We start from the raw sequence: 18,335 nt of genomic DNA, 5'->3' as shown, positions 1-18,335 counted from the left end.
CCTGACTAGGGGCGGATGTGGGAAGCAGGAGTGGCACCAGGGACACCTTTGAGGAGGTTGTTGCAGCCACCAGGCTAGAGACTTTTCCCAAGTGCAAGCTCAGATTGAGTCGGGGGGCCTCAGGTGGGACCCGAGCAGCTTCCCTCCCCTGGGCTAAAAGCTGTCTTTGGATCCACTGAGAACAGTATGATCAGCTGATAACCTGAAGCCTGGCCCTGTTTTCTGCCCCGATGCTGGCATTACCCCCTTGACTCGCCCTCAGTCCCCTTCTCCAGCCCCATGGCTCCTTGTGCAGATAGAGGTCCCCTCCAACCCCAGCCAGGATCTGACCAGGGCCTGGCACAGATGGCATCCCGAGGACCTGCGAGTCTCAGGGCTGCCTGTGGCTGTCCACAGGTGACAAAGAGGAGCCCTGCTCGCCTCCCTCTGACCCAGGCCGCCCTGAAGGTCCTTGCCCAGAAAGCCAGTGAGGCCCAGCCTCCTGCTGCTGGGACCCCGTCTTCCAGTGGGGTGAGCCGGGGAGCCTGGTGGTGGTGGGGGGGGGGGCTAGGCCCCACCCTGGAGGGGACAGTGAGCAAAGATGACAGACCATTGAAGGGAGGGCCCAGGGAGGGGCCCAAGTCCCAGCGCCAGCGTTTACCCGCCCTGTGACTGTAGCATGCACACATCTCTAACCCACACCACCCGCGCCCCCCAACCTCTGCTGCCCAGCTCAGCGTTTGTGGGAGGGCTGAGTGAGGCCCGGGTGCAGAGCAGCTAACAGACGCCTAGCCCTGAGGTAACTGGGGTGTTCCGTAAGCACCAAGTTTATTTCCCTTCATTTTTTTTTTCTGTTCTCTCTCTCTCTCTTTTTTTTTTTTTTTTTTTACCAAATTAGGTTGACGGTGCTCTGGGAACACTCCCTGTGCAGGCCAAGGGGACCAACAAGCTCAGAAAGCCTGAGGTTCCTGCAGTCCAACGGGCCACAGCCACTCCTGCCAGATGTGCCAAAGCCAAGGCCTCTGACACCTCCAATGACAGTGATGACAGCAGCGGCAGCTCTTCAGGGAGCGAGGAAGATGCTGCCGGGCCTCAGATGGCTCCCTCGGCCCCCAGGCTAGGTGAGGGTCCCAGGAGAAGGCTAGGTGGGCCCAGAGCAGGGGAGTGGCAGCCTGATGGAGCACGAGTCTCAGGCCTCGGCACTGTATCTCCACCTGCTCTGCAGCCTGGGCCCAGTCACCCCATGCTGGACCTCAGTTTCCCACCTGTACAACCCCACGAGGAGGTTGGGCCAAATGATACCAAAGACCTTCCAGCCCTGCTGTTTGACTGCCAGCTTTTTACTCTCAGGCTCCCATAACTGGCCCCCCAAAGTCCTGGGGTCATGCTTCCCACACAGAATGGGGCACCTGGGTGGTTCAGGCGGTTAAGCATCTGCCTTCGGCTCAGGTTGTGATCCCAGGACCTCATCGGGCTCCTTGCTCAGCAGGGAGACTGCTTCTCCCTCTTCCTGCCACTCCCTCTGCTTGTGCGTGTGCACGCTTTCTGACAAATAACACCTTTAAAAAAAAAGAAAAGCAGGGAAGCAGAAGTCGGGCCTCAGGAATTAGAATGGAAGGTTTTGGCATTGAGATGTTTTGCTTAGAAGGCTGCGAATAGCCATTGAGCTGGGAGGAAGTCGTGGGAGCAGGTAAAGCCTTGGGCAGGAGGGACCAGCGGAAGGCTCAGACCATCCCAGGGCCTCCCGACAGCTGGCCTCTGCCCGCCCCCCCCCCCCCCCCGTAGGTCCAGCCCCCTCCACAACGGAGACCTTGGTGGAGGAGACCACAGCGGAGTCCAGTGAGGACGAGGTGGTGGCGCCCTCTCAGGTAATGGTGAGGGCGGGACTGGCCCCTTGGGGGCCGTTCGGGCAGGCGCTGGAGGCCTGCTGCAGTGTTAGGCCGAGGCCGTCGGCCACAGCGGGGGCCCGTCTCTCCCCGTGGGGCTCTGTTTCAGCATAGAGCCATGAGTATGGACTCCTAGAGCCTGTAGGAAAGGCTTGCCCGGATTTTAGATGAGTCCCAGAAAAAAAAAGACACTTTGGAACAGATGGGATTTCTCTAAGGTTATCTTCTGTACACGGCAAGTGCTAGTGATTTTCCATTCGCGTTAGTAGTGGGAGATTGTCTTTTTAAATGCGACTGAGGAAAATCTGTATTAATTAAAATAGTGTAGGAGGTTCATACAAAGGGCTAGTGTGCCCCACGCCAGGCCCGAGAGGGCTGGCCCGCTCTCAGGGGCTCCTGGGACGGCTTCCTCACAGTAGGCTCTGCACTCAAGGGTGGGGCGGGGTTCCGGTCTCGTTCACACTGGGTTTCTGCAGTCTCTCCTCTCAGGTTATGTGACCCCTGGGCCGACTCTGGCCAATTCCCAGGCTTCAAAGGCCACTGCTAGGCCAGACCTCAACCCCTCGGCTTCCTCTACTTCCGCCACCAAAGATGCCCCAGACGGCAAGCAGGAAGTGGAGCGCCAACATGTAGCAGGCACCGTATCCCCTAAAACAAGTGAGTCAAGGGCCACAGGAGAGAGACAGTGGGACACGGAGGGACAAGGCAGTGGGCCTCAGGAACAGTCCTACCAGTATGGTCCTGTCTGTCACAAGGGCCTCTCCAAGCAAGGCCTGGTGCCCCACATCCGGGTGTCTGGCTCTTAGGACCTGGGATGGCCTGGAAGTTGGGTTTTCCAGCTCTGTGGGATGCTGGTGCATCTGGTTGGGTGATCCCTGCCTTAGAGCGGCCTTGGCTTTCTCTAACTGTCCCCATTGCCTTTGCTTCCTAACAAATGGACTCATGGTGTGGGGTGTGGGAACTGAGGGCAGTTCAGACAGAAGGCAGGAGCCATTTCTGGCGAATCCTCTAGCAGATGGCAGAGACCCCAGGTGATGGTCTGACTTGTAAAGCCTCAGACAGGACCCTAGCCACCCTGGGCCTCTGTGTCTCAACCACACAGGGCAGAGTAGATCCATCCAGTGAGTGTCAGGGCGTGGCGCACACAAACAATTGTCACAAGGTGTTTGGAGGGCAGACTGGAGTTGCTGAGGTCACCCAGCCTGGGGCATTGCCAGTGCTGAGGGACAGGTAGCTTTGATGGGCACGCCTGGGACAGCTCTAGGCATTCCCCAGCTGTGGTGTTCTAGGGTGTTTGTAGACAGGAAGCAGAGACGTGGGCTGCGGGGAGGGAGGTTGCCGGCGCAAACCTCCTCAGCTTCCCTCTCCAGCCAACCCCTGCCCTTGCCAAGAAGCACCAAACAACTGAATTGGGCCTCCGTCTGTCCTGGGACCACCCCGCCCCCCGCACCGACCCCTGCTCAGCCTGCCGTCTGCGCCTCCCCTGGGCTCCTGTCCTGGGCCCACTGCATGCTGCAGGCAACAGGCCCCAGCCCCGTGACGGGGAGCCGGGCCGAGCCACGGGGCGCCTCTCAGAGCCAGCGTGTAGGCACGGTTGTGTCTGTGAGGCCCAGAATGAGTGCAAACCTGCCGAGTCACCTGGGAAGTCAGGGGCAGCAGTGGGACACTGCTAATGCCGCCCTCCCTCCCCCCAGTACCCCAGCCTTGGCCTTAGCTGCAGCTCACCGCTGCTGGGTCAGCAGAAGAGCCATTGCTCACTGTTTGCCCCACTGTTCTTTGTGAGAGGTGGGTGCGACAGGGAGACATTTTAGAGGGGACTGTGGACAGGTTTTTTCACACGTGTAGTCAACACACAATTATCAAAGGAGAGCAGAGGCGTGGAAAATTCTAAACAAAGGCACGAGAAGTCGCTCTGGCAGGCAGCAAACCTGCCTCGTCAGCCACCACGTGCATATACACCATGCCCGTCACCCGCTAGGCTGCCTTGTTCCCTGACCAGCTTTTATCATGAGTCGGCCTTAGAATAGAGGCCTCACCATTTATCTGAGCCCTTATTTTACAAATGGGGAGACCGAGGCCAAGGGAGGAGCACGGTCCCCCAGCATGCTGGCGGTGGGCACAGCTGGAAGCCAAGTCCCTTACCTCCCAGCTCTGGGCCTCTGACTGGACAATCCCGTCCCCTCCTGTCTGATCTCTCATTTTGTTGGCAGAGTTCACTCCCCATCCTTAAGATTCTGGAGTCTTTTTCCATCTCCAACCTGACTCGAGTGCAAGGAGACAAAAGAGCTAAGTTAGAAACGGCTGGAAAGGTGTGAGCCAGGCAATGGGGCAGAGTGACTTCTGGGCCCCCTTTCCCTGTCTGTACCTTGTCCGAGGAGGTCACCTGTGTCCCTAGACCACGCCCCCCCTTTGGCTTATACGTGAGTAGGCCGCACCCTGCAGCTTCAGGGTGAGCCTGTTTGCTGTCTCTCCCGATCCATGACCCCATGTTCTCTGTCCACAGGCAGAAGAGAGGCTAATCCCATGCCTCAGAAGCCCCGGAAGCCCAAGAAGGAGGCCGAAAGCCCCCAGGCCTCCATGCTGGCACTGCAGAGCGACATCAGCCGGCGCCTCCTGAGTGAGCCCTGGCCCCTGAACGAGGCCCGGGTCCAGGCCTCAGTGGTGAAGGTCCTGACGGAGCTGCTGGAGCAGGAGAGGAAGAAGGCCGCGGATGCCGCCAAGGAGAGCAGCAGGAAGGGCCGGGTGGGCCGCAAGCGGAAGCTGTCGGGGGACCAGACGGCCGCCAGAGCCCCCAAGAGCAAGAAGAAGAAGCAGCTGGTGGCCGGGGGAGGTGGGGAGGGTGCTGGCTCGCCAGATAAGGCCCTCAGGACTCCCAAGGGGAAAGCCAAGAGAGACGGAGCGAGTGGTGACATCAAGGAGAAGAAGGAGAAGGGGTCTCCTGGCTCCCAGGGGGCCAAGGAAAAGCCGGAAGGGGAGCCAGGGACACTGAAGGTTGAGGGTGGAGACCAAGGCAACCCAAAGAGCAAGAAGGAGAAGAAGAAATCCGACAAGAGTAAGTGGCTGGCCGCTGCAGCCCGGAGCAGGCTTCGGGGCCCATGCTGAGAGCCTCCGGTCAGCGTGCCGTGGGGGCGGGCGCCCAGCGGGCACAGAAGGGAAAGGCTGCAGACTGGTTTGCGGGGGGCCGGGGGCGGGGGGTGGGGTGGGGCGGTGGTGGCAGAGCCAGAGCTGGGTCGCGGAGCTCCTGGGCTGACCTGCCGGGGATCCGGGGAGATGCAGCTGCACGGTGCGGCCTGCTCACGGGCCACCGGTGCTCGCTCACGGCGGGTGGCCAGTTGTCCCGCGCACCTCAGCGTCCTGCTTCCGCGGCCCAGGCACCTAGAGAGAAGGTTCCCTCAGAGCTCACGGCGGGTGGCCAGTTGTCCCGCGCACCTCAGCGTCCTGCTTCCGCGGCCCAGGCACCTAGAGAGAAGGTTCCCTCAGAGCTCACGGCAGCTGGCCCTTCCCAAGCTCTGTGCCAGACTGCGTGCCGCAGAACCTCCTTTCATCCAGCCCTGTCTGTCCCTTGAATGTCACTTTTTAAAATGTGTGGAAGTCTTAAAAAGTGAGTTAGAAATAGTAGTCCAGATGGTCCGTGGATGGGCTCTTGGGCCAGGGCAGGTGGTCACAGAGGCCTGGGGCCTGTGTTTCGATGGGTCCCCGGAGTGTGGGGAGAACTGGGGAGCTGGCGTTGGAGGAGTGGTTCTAGGATCCCTTGAGACCAGCCCTGTCTCTTGACATTGACCCCCCCCCCCCCGTGCTTCTGTTACTTAGGGGGTTTACTTTCTTTCCTTAGAAAGAAAAGACAAGGAGAAAAAGGAAAAGAAGAAGAAAGTAAAAAAGACCTCAACCAAAGACCCTGACTCACCATTCCAGAAGAAAAAGAAGAAAAAGGTAGCGTGTGTTCCTGAGGGGTCTCCAGCCAGAAGAAGGACGGAAACCCGGTCCCCAGGGTGGATGTGACCAGCCCCATCCTGTGTGTGTCAGAGTGCGGGTCGGGCAGGCCAGACCTGCTCCCTGCCCCCGAGCCATTCTCAGGGTCCAGCGGTTGGGGCCTCGTGAATTGTGACAAGCTGGCGCAGATGGGTGGAGGGCAGGGGCCACCCTGAGGGAGGGACACGGCCTGTGTGTGTGCAGCCATGGCAGTGGCCCCGTCTTTGTGAGGTAGAAGGATGTTCTTGGGATGGGTGAAGGAGAGCCCTGAGGTGGGGGGCAGGGAGGCTAGCCAGGTAGGCTGAGGTGAGAGGAGGCATTCCCTGGGATGTATGTACCCCAGCTGGCAGGGTGTCCCCTCTGCTTTATGGGTTCCAGAGGCTGATCACCGGAGCAGGGGGCAGTTCTCAAAGCTGAGCATCTGTTGGCTTCAGTGTCCCGGGCTCCTTCCTGGGCAGATGGGGCCCCAGCCCTGCCCTTGGGGATCCCTGTGTACCCAATATCTGTTCCGGGTGGGGGAGCTACAAGTCCTCAGGAGAGAACCATCACTTCTGCTCCGGGGGGTGGGGGGCGGCATGGGGGGGGTGCGGAGCTGCTTCAGGTACAGGAGCCTCTCGTCCTTTTCTCCTCACAGAAGAAGACAGCAGAGCAGACTGTCTGAGGGGCACACGGCAACAGGTACGCTTCCTGGCCGGGGGGTCCCTGGTGAGGGTAGGAGGGTAACTCTAGCGTCTGGCCTGGTTGCAGGGGCCAAGCAGGGGGAAGGAGCAGGGGCTGGAGAAAGTGGTTCTGTCCCTCAAGGTCAGTGGGGCCAGTGAGGCGATGCCAGAAATCAGAGCTGCAGAGTCAGAAGGGTCCAGAATAATGATGGCCGTGACCAACACAGCACTCTCTGGGTGCGGGCACTGGGATAGTGCCTCTTTGTAGAGGAGAATGAGGCTCGAGGTCAAGTACAGCTCGGTCTCTTCCCACCACTGCCCACTTCCTCTTCCTTGTGATCTTGTCATTTGAGGGCATTCCTCATGGGGAAGAAGATGGTTTCCTCATAATAAGCCACCCCGATGGAGCTGTGCTTTCCGGGTGGTGGTGAAGGGGCTGATGGGACCCCAGCAGCCACCAGCCCCCTGGAAATGAGGGGGGGGCACACAGAGCCTGCCTGCCTGGCGTTGAGGATTAAGCATGGAGCGCTAAAGTGCTCAGCCCCGTTCCTGGGACACGGTCTGCACTAAAGTGCCCGCTGTGGTTAAAGCTCCTCCCCTGCGTCAGAGACACCAGGCTTTGATTTTATTTTCTTCTCTTTGGAGAAAAAGGTCGGGAAATCTTATATCTGGATATGTTTCCTTCCCCCAGGGATTTCCTAGCCAAGTGGTGACCAGCCCCATGCCTCTGCCCTCTGGCCACCATGGGTTGGAATTGAATCTTTAACTTCCCTCCCTCCCCAGAAGAAGCCAGCCAGCCGCAGAGCCCGTGCTGGCCGAGCTAGTGAGCCCTGCAGAGAGGCTGGTCCGAGGAGGAGGAGAAGTGACTTGAGCTCACCAGCTTCGCGTCTGACTTCTGCCCTGACACAGAATGCTTCAGATAGACGTGTACAGTATATATATATTTTTTTAAGTGACCTGCCCCTCCCCCTTCAAACCCAACAGGGCCAGAGGCCTCGGGACTTTCCATCTCTTGTTCCTGCAGACCTAGCAAGGCCCAGCCTGCAGCTCCTTCTACGTCTCTGGTCTCTGGCTGATGCTGAGGCTTTGTCCTCTGTCAGTTTTTCCCTGTTTTGTGTGTGGTTTTTTGTATCAACTCAGAAAATAAAAGGCTTGAAGGAAAGGTGCGAGTTCCCAGCGCATCCGGGACAAATGTTTTGCATTTGACTTATTCTTGGAAGGGACAGCCTGGCTAACGCTTGGAGGTGACCAAATCCCGCTCAGGATTTGTTCTTGGCTACACATCAAGCTCTGGGACGCTGTGGTGAGTGGAACAGACAGGTCGCCAGAGAACAAGACCCTGCGAAGTGCCCCAGGTGCTGAGTCAGCATGGGGAAGGCTTCCCGGAGGAAGTGGCATCTCCGCTAAGGGGGACCTCGTGCATCGTCACGGCTGGTTGGTTAGGGCCTGGCAAACATCCAGAGGCAGGAAATGGAAGAGGGCTGGTGGGGAATGACTTCACGAGCCTCCTTTTGAAGTTGGGGTGTGAGCTGGAGGCAGGCCCTCTTGATGTGCCTGGTAGAGAATAGGTCCCGCGGGCAGAGTAGGAGCAGGAAAAGCAGTTAGGATTGAGTCGCCCTCGTGTCCAGATAAGGAAGGTTTTAGGATGGTGCAGGCAAGAAATGTACGAACTCCAAAGACCTGTCTGGGTGCCAAATCTCCAGAATGTGGTGAGTGCCATCGCCCAGAGCTGCGTGGAGCCCCAGATGACACGGAGCTTTCTCTCCAGTGCGCTGAGCCTCCTGCCAGTGAGAGTAAGAGGCCATGTGGCGAAGGAGAGCGCTGGGCTGGAGGTCTTGGAGGCCCGGGTTGGCATCCGCTGTACCCTTCACTCGGGCCCCTGCCCCGTATTAGCTTCTCTCTCCTGCTTAGTGTGGTGGTCTAGAACGGGTCTACGTAGGGCGTGAGCCCCTGGTTCCCCACAGCTCCCCGCTTCCTGGCAGTCCCGACACCGGGGCCTGTGCCACTGCCGTCCGTCCTCACACTCACGCTGTTCTTAGTAGAGGAATGAGAACGGGAGGAACTGGTACTTAAACGATTCTGGGCAAGAGCCTCTTTCTTTTTGGAAGTAGAGTGTGCTTGTGTGTCCCCACGGCAACCGAGCCTGCCTGCGTCCAAAGAGCGCACTCCGCACAGCCCGGCCGGGCCCCACAGGCATCTGGGGCTGGGCTTTGCTGGGCTGTGTCCTCCCACCCACGCCACTGGATTCAAGGTCTCGGGTACCTCCTTGGGGTCCACGAGCCAGATCCCAACAACAGTCAGGAGCCAGAAGTGTTCTACTTACTACCTTTTATTCTCACAGAGCTGCGGCCCTGAGGGCCAGTGACAAGCTTGGCCGCACGGAGGGAAGAGGGCGGGGGTTGTGGAGAGGCTGGTTCTTCCCGGGGGCAGTGCTGCTGGAGAGGGGAAGGGTGGCTCCTCCCCGCAGCTAGGTAGGCTAGAAAGGCAAGGCCGAAAGGGCAGGAACAGCTAACGTGTTGGGTTAATGTGGGGGAGCACTGTCCCCTCGCCCTGTGCCTTCCATCTTGTCTGTGGGCCTGGATCTTGGTGCTCCATGTTGGAGGCTGAAATGGGGGTCAGCCTAGCTCCTGGTCTACCCCCTTGGGCCCTGCGTTCCTGCTGATGGATGAGGGGTGAGGCAGCAGGACCCTCCTGCATCATTACATTCCGTGTTCTCTGACGTGACTTGTGTCTAAGGCTGATGGAGAGCCAGGTGCCAGGGTGTCGTGGAAGGAGGCGCAGAGTGGGAGACAGTGTGTAAGGGAAGGAGGGGGGCTAGGGCTGGGGGTGGAGAGGAGCAAGGAGGCAGAGGCCATGCGGGGCGGGCTGCGTGCCGGCATCTGCGTCTGCTTGTCTCATATGCCCACTACAGAGAAGAGAAGCCGCAGGTTAGGGTGGGGGGGTCACCTGTTGGCCCTGCCCCTTCCCAGCACCCTGGGATCTCAGGGCAGTTGAGGACTCTCCACCCCCACAGCCCCTAGTAGTGGTCCTCGGGTGTGAAATGGATGTCCCGGGGAGGTTGGAGAATGGCCCGGAGTCATGCTGCGCCGGAGGGCCCGTGAGGGATTCAGCCCCTCGGGGGATAAGCTGCTGGGGCCCGGATGACCCCTGCAGGGGCCCTTACCTTGGCCCAGGTCCTGCTTGGTCAGGCCCAGCCCGGATGACAGGTCTTCCATGTCCAGTGGCTCTGCAAGGGAACAGCAAGGCCACGTGTCACTTGGCAGTCCAGCCTCCCATACCCATTGGCGAGAGGCTGGGGTCATTCCTCCCAGCCTGGCCACCGGCCTCATGCCTGGTGGAGACGGGACTCTGGCTGGATGGCAGCACTAAGGTGTGCTCGGGGCAGGCCAAGGGAAGGAACGATGACATGAGATGGGTGGGCCTGTAGGACTCCTGGATGCACCGTGGGCGGTGCCTGGCTGCGTGAGCGTCGCAGATGGAGGAAGGAAGGACAGATGCGTGAGCAGATGAGTGGATGTAAGGAGAGGACCGATGGACAGATGACTGCATGGGTAGGTGGATGAAGGAGTGGCTGAGGGGCTGCCCCACATGTGCCAGGAGGGCCTTCTGGGTCCTTCTGCTTCTTTGACACTCCCTGGCCACGTAGGCACTGCTTACCACTGCAGTTACGGTGCCCGTGGCTCCTGGTGTGGGGGACCTCGGTGCCGTTGGGGAAGACGCACCAGCAATAGCCGGTGCTCCCATAGCACTGGAGCGGCTTATAGTGGCCGTTCTCATCACACTGGGGCCTGAACGTGCCAGGGTGGACGGCGGGGATGCGGCTGACCTCCTCCTGGCACTTGGTCGGTACTGAAGCGACAGGCGTGGTGAAGACAGTGAGTGAGCAAGCCCTGGGCCAGAATCTCGGCAGAACCAGACATCCACATACCGCTGCCGTGGGCCTAATGCCTTCTGCCCACGGGGCTGTGCTCACTCTACCCCTGGCACAGGTGGGGAAACTAAGGCCTGGACCAACAAGGTGTGAGATCAAAGTGGAAGTAAGCTTATCCCAGAACGCGGTTTCTTCTGACACTCAATGTCTATTGAAGTTTGGAATTGCACCTGTGATTCTTATTTCTAGGGAAAAGCAATGGGCATCTTGGTAAGTCTGAGCCTCTGTTACTGGAGTTATCCAGGTACAAATGGGGCTTGCTTTGAGGATGTGGTAGAGGGATTCAAACATCAGCTGGGAGTTGGTCACCCTGGCATCGAAGGTGCTTTCTATGACTCTATGTTGAGAAAATCGGAGGCCTCTGGTGGGATGGGCTGGGCCCCTGATCTTCCACTCCCCAAACTGAAGCCTAGAGGGAAGACATTTGCCCAAAGTTGTGTGGCAAATTAGTGCCAGGAGGAAGACATGGCCCTCTTTGAGGCTTTAGGGCTGAAAATCCTAGCATACATTGTCCCCCAGATGGAAAAACCCCAAGGTCCTCCTGTCCGGCGTGTACCGGCCGTGTGAGCTCGGGGAGGTCCCTCAGCAGGTGGGGTCCTGAGCCCTGCCCAGCCCCCTCACTCGAAGCTGCGTGGGGTTGAATGGAGAAGGTCACTGTGATGACACCTGGGATGGGTCGGGTCCTTGTCTCCAGGCCCCACGTGTGCAGTGCCAGCCTCCACAAGGGAGGTCAGCCTCTAAAGGGAGTGCTGAGGGGGAGCAGCCAAGCCCAGAAGCAACAGGCAGGAGCGACAGGAGTGAGAGTTGAGAGAGGCTGGGGCAGTCCCACTGCAGCTCCCAGAGAGCCCTGAGGGAGCTTCCAGAAGCCCTGGCATCCCAAGGCTCCTGCTCCTCATACCTTTTAGTGGAACCTCGGGCTTATTCTCCAGGGAGTTCTTGCTCATTTCAAACAGGAGCCACTGATACATCCAGCTCTCGAAGACCTAATGGGATAGAGGCAAGGGGTCAGGCTCCACAGCCCCCTCCAGCCCTGCCTGACTTTGCCCCTGGGGACAGACATGGAGGGTCCAAGAGGGACCCAACACCCCAGAGCCCAGCTGCAGCCAGGCTCCCTCTTAGAGACCCATAGGGTTTGGTCGAGGTGGTTCCTCAACTCCGAGCCCTCTTCATGTCGGTGGCTTTGTTGGCGCCGGTGCACCACCTCCAGCCTCCTGAGGATAGCTTCCCCGACCCAGCCCTACAGCACCTTCTCCCAGCCCTGTCCTAGATGTCAGGGATGAGAGGGGGCCGGCGCAGGGGAAGCTGCTGACCTTCCAATCCAGGGGCCCCATGGTGCTCTTAAGGTGTTTCAGGTTCTCTAGGAAGTTCCCCTTCAGCTTCGGGTACACCTTCAGGGGGTCAGTCTCCTGTGGGGTAGCAAGGCAGGAAGGAAGGTCTAAAAAGAGCTCTCTGGCAGGCAAGGTGAAATGTGCAATCCGCCTTTCCCTGCACCTCTGCCATAATGGAGCCAAGGAGGGGGGAGGCAGCAAGGGCCTTCCACCTGCATGGCTATGTGATCCTAGGGCTGGGAGTTCGGAGACCCAGGTTCCAGGCCCGCTTCTACCCATAACCCCCAGTCTTCCATTCCTTGCAGACTCCTACTCATCCTCCAGATCTCCCCTCATCAACACCCCTGCCCTCCCCCCCACTCAGTTGGGTCCTCTACTGCTTTCCTCTGCATGTCCCTCATCACCTGGTCACTTGTCTATCTCCCACATCAGCCTGGGACCCCTGTGGGGTTGGAAGCAGAGTCTGATTGCTTCCCAGTGTGAGCCCAGAGCCTTGCACAGCTCCTGGTGCGGAGTAGACACACAGCAGAAACTTGGGAAGGGAAAATGGGCATCTTGAGCTAGTCACTTCCGGGCTTTGGGCCTCAGATTCTCCATCTCAAACCCTCAAGCAGATGGCAGGGCTAGACTACATATGACAGTTAAGGGCCACATTGGCATTCTTTCGCTAATCTGGTGAGGGCGGAATTGTGCAGGCCTTGGAGTGTGGTGTCGCGGGAACCATGGGTGGGCAGGCAGGGCCACCCATGGCGTCCCACTCACCAGAAGCACGTGCATCACGTGGTCCTGTGTCATGTTGCCGTACTTGGTGGCGTTCTGCATGGGCTGTGGAAGGAAAGAAACAGGGGTTACCAGTACCGGCCCACAGAGGAGGGGCCCTGCAACAGAGCCAGCGGCTCCGGGTCTTGGTAGGAGTCCAGAGTTCAGCTGCTCAACAGGAACAGGCCCATCTCTGCCACCTCGGAGTAGGAGCCCAAGTAGGAGAGCTCAAGCCAGTCACTTTCCCTTACTGCGTCAACATCCTTAGTGGTCAAATCTGCATCAGCTTTCCTGCCCAGGGCTTCGTGGACAGCAGATTGTTTTAGGACAGAAACATTACCCATAGAGGACATCAAGGGCTTTGAGAAGGGAGGGGGCCGTGAGATGCTCTGGGAAACGAGAAGCATTTTGTAAACATCCCAGGGATGGCCCCAAGAGGCTCCTTCCTCCCCGACCCCTGGGAGCTCTCTTCTTCCTAAGGCAGGCCCTGTCCTCCCCGCCCCCCGCCGAGCTGGGCTTTTCCTGGCTCAGCCATCCTCCCCTGGCCTTCACCCTCCATCCAGGCTAGATGACACCTCCCCGTTCCACCGCCCTCCGGTTGTCCTTACCCCCTGGAGCAGGCCTGGCATGGGCAGCGCCTGCATCATCATGGGGGCAGCGACCTTCATCTTGTTCAAAGGCTTGGATGCTGTGGGGACAGGAGGTACAGTATGAGTGTGGCCCCAGTGCCCAGGGAAGAGAGCACTCGGATTGGGGACCAAGATCAACCCAGTGAGGAGGGGCTGGAATCCCAGACCCGAGGGAGAAGAGAGTGGGCCCAGCTGGGTGCAGGGATGGGGTCTCGAGGGAAGGATGGTGGGGTGGGGGAGGTCGGGATGGAGGTGGGGGACGCACGCTTGGGGAGCTTCATGCGCAGGTTCTCCAGCTGCAGGTTCTGGGAGGTGACCGTCAGCTTGTCCAGCCGGCCCTGCTGCTGGTACAGGAAGTAGGCAGTGGTGGCCTGGCCAGCCAGGAGCAGAGCCACCAGGACAGAAAAGCCTGTGTACATAGCTCCTTGGCTGCACTTGCTGTTGGGGGGCAGGAGGTAGGTCAGAGGAGGGTCCACAGACGTGGCTGCCCCAAGGGCTGACTGAGAGCAGGGGGATGCCCCCCGTTTCCGTCGGCTCCTCCACCCCCTCAGCTATCCCGAACACGCACACATAAACAACAAGTGCCTATGGACACACAGCTCGAAGACGTTCCCCCAGCCCCACAATTCTAACCACTGCTGCTCCCTACAGTCCTGAGCAGAAACCCTAGCGCTGCCCCTGGACCTAGGATGAGTGGGGAAGAGCCAGAGATGAGTGCCTTGTCCTTCCTGGGCCTCGTCCCACCTGTGCTACAAGGGCTTGACACGGAGGGTCTCCCCGGGTTCTTTCTGCCAGGGGGGTCTCCTGAGCATCAGGACTGCCCTCAAGGGGAACACGTTTCAGCCCCCTACCTCCCCAACCCTTGCAGTGAAATCAGAGAAAAGGGAAGGAAGTGGGCCCTGGGCAGCAGAGCATGTGGCCCACCTGAAAACGAGAAGTGAGGCCTTGACATTTTAGGAGCAGGCTGGGGACAGTGGATGATGTCAGACTGGAGCAGAGTCGGGCACCACTCCCTCTGGGGACACACCCTCACCCCAAGCTCCCCGTGTCTTTGAGCAAGTCTCTGCCATTCTCCGGGCCTGTCATGTGGGTGCCTCTCACCTCAGCAATTCTAGGATTTGGTGGTTTTCTTCTTTGAAGCAAAATCTGACTGTGACCACGCAAGTATTTCAGATGGTACTCCCAACCCGGGCGGGGTTTCAGTAGGAGTATGGTGCCTGAGCCTGTGTGACTGGGACAATGTCTCACATTCTCTAAACGAGTTGGCTGCACAGGGAGGGGTGGCCAGACCTCAGGTAGTTCTTGGAGTTGTTGGCCTCGGTTACGGTTTTGAGGGCACATGAATATGTCACAGCTTAGGGAATGTAAGGATCCTGCCCCAGGACCCTGACAGTTCCTGGCCTGTTTCCTCCCACCTCACCCCGGGGGTGGGACTACCAGAACCCCACTAGAAACTGTCGTCATGAGACTACACTCTGCCTACTCCAGGAACCAACAAGGACAGTTTAGGAAACTCCAGGAGACCCTTCTGCCTAGTAACTCATGACATCACACACACAGCTCATTCTTATTGGCTCTCTGCTTGCCAGTCCTCTGCATGTTCTGGGCCAAGGTCCAGGCCAAAAGATTGTTGTTCTGTTAGGAGAAAGCAAAAACCCCGCGTGGGGAAAAGGAGGAGACCAGACAGGAAGGGAAAACAAGTACCACTTCTTGGCCTTCTCCAGGAACAGGGGTAGCCTGGCTTCTGTGAACATCCACCCAAGCCCGGGTCTTGCCTGGGTTCAAGCTCTCCAGTTCATTATCTACATGCTCACCCCTCTGCAACCCCAATCAGGTCCCAGTTCTACCTTCCACTATACCTTCTCTGAACCTCAGTTTCTCATAATGCCTAAGAATCTACAGAGTCATATTGGAGATGAGACCTGGAGTGGAATCCTGGCTCTGCCACCCCCTTAGGTCAGGGAGCTGGGGTAAGTCAACCCCTCCGAGTAACCTGAAGTAGGAACAACTACTCAAAGGGTTGTTATATAAAATAAGATCATGAGGGTAAAGCTCTTGGCTCCATACCTAGGTACACAGTTAGCACTGAGTACTACTCTCAAGGGAGTTAATAGTTAACTTTAGCGTCTGGTTTCCTTCCTCTTTTTGCCCCTTGAATGTGGGTCCCCTGGTTCTGGATGACTGCCAACTCTTGCCACCTCTCTCCTCATTTCCTCCTTTCCACGGCCTCCTTCTTGAATGAAAAATAATAATAATAATTGGCTGAAGTCAGGAGCCAACCAGAACTAGCAGGAACCATGATACAAATGTTGCGAAGCAGAAGTGTTCACAAAGGGGTATGAGAAACAGGCTCAAGGCTAGAATGGACTGAGCACACACCAGGGCCAGTTTTAGAAGCAGTCCCTGAACTAAAAGGAGAGTCAGGCAAGGATTTGAGGAGGGGGCACCCTCTCTGTACACTGAGCTCGCACTAGGTCTGCAACTCACTGCGTGGCCCTTCCTGCCCTCTCTGCAAATCCTGCTTCTAGAAGGAGGCCAGATCGTAGAGTGGGCTCACATTTTGAAGTCAGGCTAGTCCTGGATTCAAATTCTAAGTAGCTCACTCCAATACTCACCACCTGTGATAACTTCAGTAAGCTGCTAACAAAGCCTCAATTTTCTCTTATGTAAAAATGGGGATGATAAAAGTACCGGACTTATATAGGGCTACTGTGAGAGTTAGGGTTGGGTAACTAATCATAGGAATTACTAACCCTGGCTGAGGACTGGTGACAGGTAGTCAGTGAACGGGAACTATTATCATGGCTAGTGTCATTGTTTTTATTATTACTGAGACCCAGAAAGAAGTAGCAATTTGTCCAAGTCATATGTGACAGCAGCAGAACCTGGACCAGAATCTAGCCCTCACAGGAGAGTCAGCCCTCCGAGCCCTGGGATTCCTTGGGGTTTTCACAGGAATGCTCTGATGGTCTATATCTGGTCCTGCAGAATGCAGTTCCTCATGACATCTCTAAGTGTCTCTCCCAAACCTCTTTCTGCCTGGCAACAGCTGACATCACTGCCCTGAGTTTCTATAATTTGCAAATTACTTTTTTTTTTTTTTAAGATTTTTAAGTCATCTCTACATCCCACATGGGGCTCAAACCCACAACCCTGAGATCAAGAGTCTCATGCTCTACTGACTGAGCCAGCCGATCGCCCCAATTTGCAAATTACTTTTTGAAGATTGGGGAGAGTGGGGCTATGGGGTAGCCACATTCTAACCCTGTTTCTTTTCTTTTCTTTTTTTTTTTCCCCAGGGAAACACCTGGATGAGACAATTCTGGGCCTGGGAAAGGGGTCCCGGGGTCCTCCTGGATGGCTGTGCTGGCCCCTTGCTGAAAGGGAGAGGGACACAGGCAGGGCATGACCCACATGAACCTTCAATCCCTTCTAAAAATTTAGCCAGAGCCCCCACCCTTGCCTTTTCCTGACTCCTCCCAGCATCTCTCAATCCCTCCTGTAATGGCAGATGCGTCCATCTACTCACACTTCCCTGATACAAACACATTCACCTATCCGTGGTGATTAGGGAGAAACTCCACTGTGATGAGCAGCTTCTACCATCCTCTCTGAGAAACTCAGTTTCTCCATCTAGGATCCATAACATTTTCCAAATCTAGTCCAAGGTTTCTAACCTAGGATTCGCAGTCTAGCTTCAGGGGGTCTGGGAAGCCCCTGATATTGTGTGTAAGTCTAGGGGGAGAATCCAGGGCTCTCTTATGATTTTTGAGGACAGAAGTGTATCATACAAAGAAATTTAAGACCCCTGCCCTGGAGAAGCTCCCTCATTTTATTGGAGGGAGGACAGAAGCCCAGATCAGGCCAGAGACCTGCTCAAAATCACCCAGAGGCAGGGCCTGAATCCATCCCTCCCGTGGCTCCCTGTCTCGTGCTCCTCCCATGGCACCCAGGCACGTCTGTGTGGTCCAGGATTTGTGTGCTCTCTCCTGCAGCTCACACATACCTCTCTGGAGCGCCGGGGCGTTGGCCCAGCATGGGCAGCTGCTCATGGTTGGAGATGAGGTCGCGCTGGTCTTCCATGGTTCTGGCCTCTGGTCTTCCCCACACTTCCTGCTTCTGCTGCTGCTGCCGCCGCCTGGGTGTCTGGGACCCTGAGCCCCGGCTTACCTCTTGAAGTTGGAGCTGAGGAGGAATCTGATTTGTCCACCGGAGGCCACTCCGCCCACCTGGTAAAAGTGGAAGTGAAAACCACAAAGCTGGAAATACCCCCACTTGGGCAAAGCTGCCTTTAACAGGACAGGATGGGGAGGCGGGGGCTCCCCAGACAGGTAGAAAGGCCAGTATACTTCCATTGGCTACTCAGGGCCCTCATCACTTGTTTCTGGGCAGACCTTTGGAATCATAAGGCACTTTGGATATTGCAAGAAACAGGCAAACATTCACTCCCTAGACGGAAAATCACTTTGGACAGAGAAAATGCCTTTGTCTCCCCTGCTTCCCCACTGAAAAGTGGGCGCAGAACGTCGGGGGTGGGGTGAGGAATGATACGCTCAGTGTTCCCCATGCTCCCTTCTAACTTGGGCATTTTATGAACCTGAGTCCATGGTTCTAAGGCTCTGGTACTAACATTTGCTGCCACTTACTAAGCCTTCCTTTGTGCCAGGCACCGTGCTAATTGTTTTACATGCTTTGTTTCATTGAATCTCTATAGTGACCCTTTGAGGCCTGTTTTATTTTATTATTTCCATTTATAGGTAGGGACGCTGAGGCTTTGAGAGGCTATGTGCTCGCATAGGATCATGCATCCAAGAAGTGGGGAATCCATGGTTTCAACCTCTCTGCTCTTGTGTCATGCTGATGTCCAAACCATGTGGTTCAAATTCAGGACAGTGGGGGTCTCTGCAGAGGGCCTGGAAAGGGTACCCAAGGGAGATTTGACTATGTTGGCAAGGTTTTATTTCTTACTGTTTTGTGGCTTACCTACCATATTTGTTTTATTAATCTTTATGTCTTCTGTGTATTTCAAAATTTACATTAATTTTTTTTTTGTAATTTTAGTAGTTTTTAATTTAGAAACTTTGTGGTCTGGGCACCTGGTGGCTTAGTCAGTTGGGCATCTGCCTTCGGTTTGGGTGGTGAGTCCAGGGTCCTGGGACTGAGTCCCGCATTGGGCTTCCTGCTCCAAGGGGAGT

The 18,335-nt window shown here is 57.0% G+C and overlaps 2 protein-coding genes across 6 annotated transcripts in view; one reads left to right on the top strand and one right to left on the bottom strand.

The window, feature by feature from the left end:
* The window catches only part of TCOF1 (treacle ribosome biogenesis factor 1), a 37,533-nt gene extending 29,822 nt beyond the window's left edge, over positions 1 to 7,711 (top strand). For 2 of the 5 annotated variants that reach the window (XM_027606865.2, XM_027606863.2), the window contains 7 exons: positions 878 to 1,100; positions 1,765 to 1,847; positions 2,342 to 2,522; positions 4,369 to 4,917; positions 5,698 to 5,795; positions 6,469 to 6,512; positions 7,185 to 7,708. In XM_027606865.2, coding sequence (XP_027462666.2) covers positions 878 to 1,100; positions 1,765 to 1,847; positions 2,342 to 2,522; positions 4,369 to 4,917; positions 5,698 to 5,795; positions 6,469 to 6,495 — 1,161 coding nt within the window. In that variant the 3' untranslated portion in view covers positions 6,496 to 6,512; positions 7,185 to 7,708. Of the gene's footprint in view, positions 1 to 396; positions 511 to 877; positions 1,101 to 1,764; positions 1,848 to 2,341; positions 2,523 to 4,368; positions 4,918 to 5,697; positions 5,796 to 6,468; positions 6,513 to 7,184 lie in introns of all 5 variants that reach the window. The other 3 variants (XM_027606864.2, XM_027606862.2, XM_027606861.2) reach the window with 3 other exon arrangements.
* A 1,093-nt stretch (positions 7,712 to 8,804) lies between these two features.
* On the bottom strand, positions 8,805 to 17,425 carry CD74 (CD74 molecule). The gene is made up of 9 exons (XM_027606088.2): positions 17,147 to 17,425; positions 13,406 to 13,578; positions 13,120 to 13,199; positions 12,515 to 12,577; positions 11,735 to 11,830; positions 11,323 to 11,407; positions 10,151 to 10,342; positions 9,657 to 9,719; positions 8,805 to 9,398 (listed from the first exon to the last, which is right to left on the bottom strand). The coding sequence occupies exons 1-9, from the start codon at positions 17,221 to 17,223 to the stop codon at positions 9,388 to 9,390; spliced, it is 840 nt and encodes a 279-aa protein (XP_027461889.1). The 5' UTR covers positions 17,224 to 17,425; the 3' UTR covers positions 8,805 to 9,387.
* Positions 17,426 to 18,335: the final 910 nt, after the last annotated feature.

This window comes from Zalophus californianus, chromosome 5 (assembly GCF_009762305.2).
Source record: "Zalophus californianus isolate mZalCal1 chromosome 5, mZalCal1.pri.v2, whole genome shotgun sequence".
NCBI lineage: Eukaryota > Metazoa > Chordata > Mammalia > Carnivora > Otariidae > Zalophus > Zalophus californianus.
This window is presented reverse-complemented; position numbering and strand designations above follow the sequence as displayed.

What these genes read in the sequence shown, in the direction of transcription:
- CD74 (XM_027606088.2), bottom strand. Translation starts at nt 17,223, where the DNA reads ATGGAAGACCAGCGCGACCTCATCTCCAACCATGAGCAGCTGCCCATG. An exon ending in ACGTGATGCACGTGCTTCTG is followed by an intron (nt 11,831 to 12,514) that starts GTGAGTGGGACG and finishes GCTACCCCACAG; the next exon opens with GAGACTGACCCCCTGAAGGT. An exon ending in GCCCGAGGTTCCACTAAAAG is followed by an intron (nt 10,343 to 11,322) that starts GTATGAGGAGCA and finishes CTGTCGCTTCAG; the next exon opens with TACCGACCAAGTGCCAGGAG.